The following is a 6,738-nucleotide window of genomic DNA, read 5'->3' as shown; positions in this document are numbered from 1 at the left end:
CTAGAGGAAAACTTTGTCAACATCTGTTTTATCTAGTCAGAAAAAGTTTTGGTCTGTTTATCACACCCCCTTTTGTTCTTTTTCCAACAGCAGTAAAATGTCTCTAGTGGGCTGAATGAAAAAGCAATCATATTATTCTAGGAGGCTACCTACTGTTTAATTAGTATTTGTAATATTGATATTATTTGTACATTCATTTATCTTTTATTGTTTTTATTCATCATATCATTTGCTGTTATAGCTAGCTGTGAATGCCATGTTTTAGCTGGTTATCTTGTTTTATCTGTTTTTTAAAAGCACCTGTAATCTCATTATTTTTACTATAGTGACAAAAACTTTCTTTTCTATTCCAATTTATATAATTAAAAAAAAAATCTATACTTGGCACAGTGTGACTATAAGATAAATAAGTAATAAGGTGCAAATGTATGATAGCTGTTTGCAGAAATGTACAATACCAACATATATTCTGGCAACTGGGTTGAAATACCACACTCAAGGAGTACCTCAAATTTGTACTCAAGTTCAGCACTTGAGAAAATGTACTGTCATATTTAACCACTGTCAGTCATAATTCTGATATTCTTGAAAATTCAATGAGGAAAATGGCAGAAAGAAATGAAGAATGAACAAGAAGTCAATGAATTGTGAAAAAAAGGTTTATTCCTACAAAGGATGTTACTTTCCCTGAGAAGAAGTTTCAGTGTTAAGACAGTATGATCTACAAAATGTAGACTGGTCATAATTAAATCATCTCGTTTAGCAGCTATGTCCACAGATTCCTAATTATCAAGGCATACAAGATGTTTCAACATGACAAGAAACAACATACAGTTTGTCTTTCAGTAAGAATTATGAGAAAACTCACAAGGCCTGTCCTACTTTTTATTTCCTTGCACAGTCTTTATGGCACACAGTTTTTCATTATAACAGGCTCAGGCCCTAATCTCCTCAAGAAGTACCCACTGTGCCATCCAGTATTTTACCCCTTTCATTTTCCATGCGTCAAAACTTCAATCCCTCTTTTTCCCCTCTTCCACACATTACCTAGACAAAGTCACAAGTCCCAAAGGTGCTTTGATTGTAATGAGCTGCTGAGCAAAGAGCTTAACTCTTGCTCATGTCTGAATTTTTATCCACACTTTGAATGTTTCTGCTGTTAGAGGCAAAAGAAAAGTCGAAGATTAATTCAAATGTTCAGTGGAGGAAGCAAATATTTCTTCACTGATCACTCCTCGACAAGAAAGTCTAACTTTGCTTGAAAGTAAGTGACTTTTCACGCTTTATTACCCAAGCTCCTAACTGCTCACATTTTAGTGATGTCCACAGAGTCGTGAATGTCGATCACCTGAAACCCCAAGTTGTCGATCCCCATCTTCTGCTGGTTGTTGTGGTTTTCTTGATTGTGGCTGTTGTGGTTTCTCTGATCTGCGTCCGTCTCGAAGCAGTGGACGCAGTGTGGTGTGGTGACCCGGACACTTTTGGAAAAGTTTGAGAAATCCACATGGTACCTCCCCGTCTTAGTGCGGGAGATGATGGGCAGGAAACTGTATCCCCACTGAATCTCCTGTGGGATGTAGGAGGTTCGGACCTGACAGGAGGAGCTGGTGGACTCGGCTGTCCCGTCCAAAAAGACCACCAACTCAAAGTCCTGGTGGGGAAGAGAGTCTGCTGACATCTCGTAGAACGGGCTAGATCTGTTAATCATGTGGTAGAGGGTCAAAGGGCAAACAAAAAACAAGTTATCCTTGCCGGCATCGACCGTAAAGTCAATGTCCACCTGGTCCAGAATGATGGTGTCTCCGTCTGGTGTGGTTGTTGTCTTCAGCAGCTTGCCATAGATCTGGCTGCCGATTAATAAGGTCTTTCGAAGGTTGGCCACTCTGATCAGGAGACACAGACTTCCTTTCTTCAAGCAGATGACAGCTGTGTCGCTGAAGGTGACAGTCTTTGCCCTTTTTTTAGGTAAGGAGATCTTGGCCAAGATGACGCCACACATGAAACAATTGATGAAGACACCGATTAGCGACTGAATGATAATTAGAGCCACAGTGCCGGCACAGTGTCCAGTCAGCGCCCTGCCTCCATACCCAATGGTGGTCTGGGTCTCCAGGGAGTAGAGGAATGCCGTTGTGAGTCCGTTAACATTGTCTATACACTGAACATGTCCATCTGTGCGGTTCTGCCCCGTCAGATCCCCGTTGCTCTTTGCGATCCAGTACCACAGCAGGCTGAAAATGAACCAGCTACCTGTGAACGAAGCCACAAACAGGAGGAGGACAAAGCGCCAGCGGATCTCCACAAACGTGTTCCAGAAGTCCACCAGGTACGCAAAGTGGTTGCTGTATTCAATGTTGCCAAACTCGATGTTGCAGTGCCCGTCTTTGGTGACCAGGCGAGATTTGCGGCTTCGGTGTCCAGCTGGCTGCATGTGACCCTGGAGCACCTGGAACATCCTGGAGCTTTACAGAGCAAACGAAAGGTTAGTGCACACATTGAGGATTGTGAGAAAGCAGCAGTATTTGACATTCTGGGATGAATATTTTCACATATTGAATTATTATTTCAGCATTCAGATCTATTTACTTTAACGACCACAGCTAAGTGGGACTAGTTTCTTTGCTGTTGCCCTGACAATTTGTGTTTCTACTTACTTTAAAGGACGACCATGATGTTCTGTATTTTTCTTAATGTCAAAAATCAAAAAAGAACAAAACCAACAATTTCTAACAAGTACTGTTTGTGAATCCAAAGCCTGATATATCCTTTTTCTTTGTGCCACAGAGCTCGTTCATAAAACGTCTAAAACAAATTCAGCGTCCAATACACAGCAGAGCACCACATTTGTATTAATTTGCAGCAGAAAATAGTCCCTCAAAAAAGCACTATTTCCTCCTGGTTGAGCTGTGTTTGCTAAAAACTACTAAACTACTAACTTTTTAGGAAATCACTGAGTGTTATACAAATAAAATATATTACAACCTGATTTAAAGATTTAGGCAAGGCAGCTTTTTTTGTATCAAAAGCAAACAAATCTCTTCACACACAATTGATCTTTCACTAAGCTCCACCCCTTTGTGATGGTCCAACAAGCTGTCGCAGTCAGCATGGAGCCCACACTGTAACTAACTGCACTCCCCGAAGAAATATTATCGTATTTTTGGAAAAATGAAACGGTGATTCCAGAGAGAAGCAGACAGAGGGGTCTACAGTCTGTGTTTGAAGGATATATCCAGGATGTCAAACTGACTCAGCAGCAACAACAGGTTAAAAAGACAAAGATAGTTAGAAGCTAAAGCCGAACTATAGGCTACAGATCACAGTGTAAAAGTGAATTACCACATCACTGCCGATCGCCACAGAACACAATGAATATAAAGGGAAACTTTATATTGAACCAGCTGTGTGGCATCACAGTGTGTGCAGATGAACGGTGTTTGCAAGCCACCGTGCCGCTGCCAGCACCTGGACCTCTGCTGCTAGACGGGCAGGGATCTCCGGGGAAAGTCAAACAATGTTCATCTGTGCACAATGCAATAACACAGCTGGTTGAACAATCAGCAAAGTTTCCCTGCTTCCCTTCACTGGTTCCTGTACAGCAGGGTCGGCCTTTGTTTCACTGTTATAATCATTAAAAAGCAAAAGCAGCATGTGTATACATTCAGTAGGCTATATCTTCAGTAGCTAGCTAGGTAACCCTACACTTTTCAGGATTTGATTTTGGTTTTGGAACAGGGAAGAAACGTATATCTTTTTCCAACCTCTCCAGGTAACGAATATCATTAATACACGACGTGCCCCAGACACAACATTTAGCTCCAAATCCACAAAAGCAGCCTGAAAATGAAGGAAATCTGAAACGACTGCATTGGAGTCAATGGAGCACAGCTGTGTTGTTGCCTGACCCTGGTCTGAACCAGCCCGATGCCACGTTATGATTGGCCAGTCTGCGTCTGGGGGCGGGACTTAGCAAAGGGTCAATTAAACTTTCTTCCAAAAACTTTTTCTTTTTTGGATTTGGAATCCGTAGCTACCCAAGCTAGGGAATCTCAAGACTACTGTAGCTACTGCTATGGAGATTTGGCAAAATGTAGATGAAAAGGCGCCGAGCTGAAGTCGATTGACGCATATTTTAGTTGCGGAAATATTAATATTAATATTAATTCAGTGTAAAGGCTACACATTTTTACAGTTGGAGAATGCCAGAATTACTTTAAGCCTACAGAACTGATAAATGAAAATTAAAATGTTAAAAACATAACTGTTATTTATTTCTAAATTATTGTTTTTTTTATTTGTTAAAGCCAAAGGGAGCCACTGGAGTGGGGCTAAAGAGCCACATGTGGCTCCAGAGCTGCAGGTTGCCTACCCCTGCCTCAGACCATTACATAACAGACTCAAGATTTAAATTCGAGAAACTTATTTTTGGAAGCTTTAAGACATTAAGAATAAGAAGAATAATTTTCTATATTTGTTGTCTACTGTCAAACAGTTTATGACCACACAAAGTATTTTTTATTCTAAATTACTCCTTATTACATACATATTTTGATAGTTGAACAACATTTGGTGTTGGACAAACAATAAAAACTGTTTTTGCTGTTGTTATAAAGCTTTAATAAGGGTTTAAATAAGTACAGTTCTGGATTCCTTTGGCTCTTTGTATTACGTAACTGTCAAAGCCACTATTGAACATTCTGCTGGAGACCACAGTAGGAGAACTACAGACAGTTTATTATCATGTTTAAACTCTGTAATAAGTTATAAAAATGTTAACAGCTATAATTCATGAGTGAAAAAATTCCTGTATGTGTTAGGTGTTAGACTCATTTTGGTTGTTAGAGAAATGAAAACTTTAAAGACGTCTCAAAACTCAAAGTTTTATAAGGAAATGATTCAACACCCTCAGTTCTGTAGAAAGAAACAGATAAAAGTTTAGTTGAACGTACCTGCTCAGAGAGACCATGGGCCCAGAGTGCTCCGCTCAACTCCTTTCTTTTAGCGAGTGGCCATGGAGGCGCTGGAAAGATTTTAATCCACAGTGAAATTTCCTAATCCCAGCCACATGCCACCATGTACACTGGCTTCATACAGACGGAGGAGCCAGCCAGAGAGCTCCCACTGGGCGTCACTTCAGGGCGATTCCCTTCATCACTCAGTCACCGAGAAGTCTTATAATGCAACCAGTGACTTCATCGGCACTGGATCCATGATGGCTGAAGTTGTTGTCAGTGTACTCTCACCAACACGAGGAGGGGGAATGTCCAGGAGGCACGGTGAGGCGAGGGAGCCCTCAGTGCTTTTGTGTGCCAGAAGGTGCATCTATTGAAGGGGCCAACGTGGCCAGTGCAGCACCCATGCTGTTTTTGTTTTCAGCCCTGAGAACATTTGGGATTTGAGTTTGGCCTCACAAAGAAATCCCTCAGTTGCATCTCCCCCAGTCCCCCTTCCCCCCTCCGTTCGAACCTGCAGGGCTGCCTCACATTTGCATCAAAATGAAGAGCTGCGGGGACAAAATGTCTTTGCAATATTCTCTTGGCTGCAGAAGGAGCATTTTCATATTTGCGGAGCACATTTCCATGAACTGTTATGATATAAGAGAGAGCTTGAATTGATAAGATGCCCCTCAGCGATGGATACAGATGCCACTAACTGCATGTAAATGAAGGAAGCAGGAGATTGATGAAGATGCAGGCAGTGTATTGATTCAACTGCAGAGACCCTGCAAGACTTTTAAAAGCTACTGTACTAACTCTCTGCCACAACACGGTCAGAATACGCAAGTGTTTGAAGCACCGGCTGTGTACAGAGCTTGACATAAAGATATTAAAGGAAAAGTTACGCATTTTGTGCAATAAGCTCATCTGCTTTCTTGCCAAAAGCCAGCACCAGCACCCAGTTAGTTAGCACTAACACTGGAAATGTGGGTAAACAGTTAGCTTAGCTATGTCCAAAGGTCACGAAATCTGCGTACAGCATCTCTCTAAAGCTGTTTGTTTAATCCGCACATAAAGTGGTCGTTGTATTGGGAGGGGGGGGGGGGGGGGGGGGGGGGGGACTGCTTCTTTGTCAGGACCAGTTGCCTGGCAACCAGCAGAGAACTTTTCATAAGCTCTGAATTACATTACAGTGTGTTTCTGTAACCCTCCATGTGCCCAGTGCGGTTGCTTGGTTGTAACTTCCAACCAAAGGCGTAGATTTTGGGAGGGGAGCAGGGGACACATCCCCTTGATATTTTGAACACATGCATTTGTCTCTGCCAATAAAAACATGGAAGTAGCAGAGAAGTTTTATTTTGTTCTGACAAACTGCTAGAAATTATGATACCTTAAAGTGACACCGATCCCAGCAGAGTACTTCATTCGATACCTATAATGTGAATACAGAGGTGTGTAGTATAGACAGGGATGGACTGGGACAAAAAGTTGGCCCAGGTATTTTGGCCCACCACAATCAATCACGCAAATGTAAGTCATATATGTATATAATATGATACAAAGGTGTTTCTTTCAACATTTGAGGGGACACATATTAGAGAGGCGTCCTGGGGCTCTTTTTTGAGCGTCAAGCACTTAATTGCTTGCATTCTGGTGCCTTTTCTGCATCTATTTATTGTGGAAATGTCATATATTTTTCTGTGTGTGTGTGTGTGTGTGTGTTGGAGGCATTTCTTGCAAGCCCTTACTATTTCCTTTTTCTTTGTGAGTCACTTTAATGCATCACCTGACCTGGAATTAA

General features: G+C 41.7%; 1 protein-coding gene across 1 annotated transcript; it reads right to left on the bottom strand.

Moving 5' to 3' along the window:
- Nucleotides 1-647: 647 nt before the first annotated feature.
- kcnj1b (potassium inwardly rectifying channel subfamily J member 1b) lies at nt 648-5,424 on the bottom strand. The gene is made up of 2 exons (XM_033639294.2): nt 4,950-5,424; nt 648-2,462 (listed from the first exon to the last, which is right to left on the bottom strand). The coding sequence occupies exons 1-2, from the start codon at nt 4,964-4,966 to the stop codon at nt 1,307-1,309; spliced, it is 1,173 nt and encodes a 390-aa protein (XP_033495185.1). The 5' UTR covers nt 4,967-5,424; the 3' UTR covers nt 648-1,306.
- Between the last annotated feature and the right edge of the window lie 1,314 nt (nt 5,425-6,738).

This window comes from Epinephelus lanceolatus, chromosome 11 (assembly GCF_041903045.1).
Source record: "Epinephelus lanceolatus isolate andai-2023 chromosome 11, ASM4190304v1, whole genome shotgun sequence".
NCBI lineage: Eukaryota > Metazoa > Chordata > Actinopteri > Perciformes > Serranidae > Epinephelus > Epinephelus lanceolatus.
The sequence above is the reverse complement of the archived record's forward strand: the minus strand, read 5'-3'. Positions and strand labels throughout refer to the sequence as shown.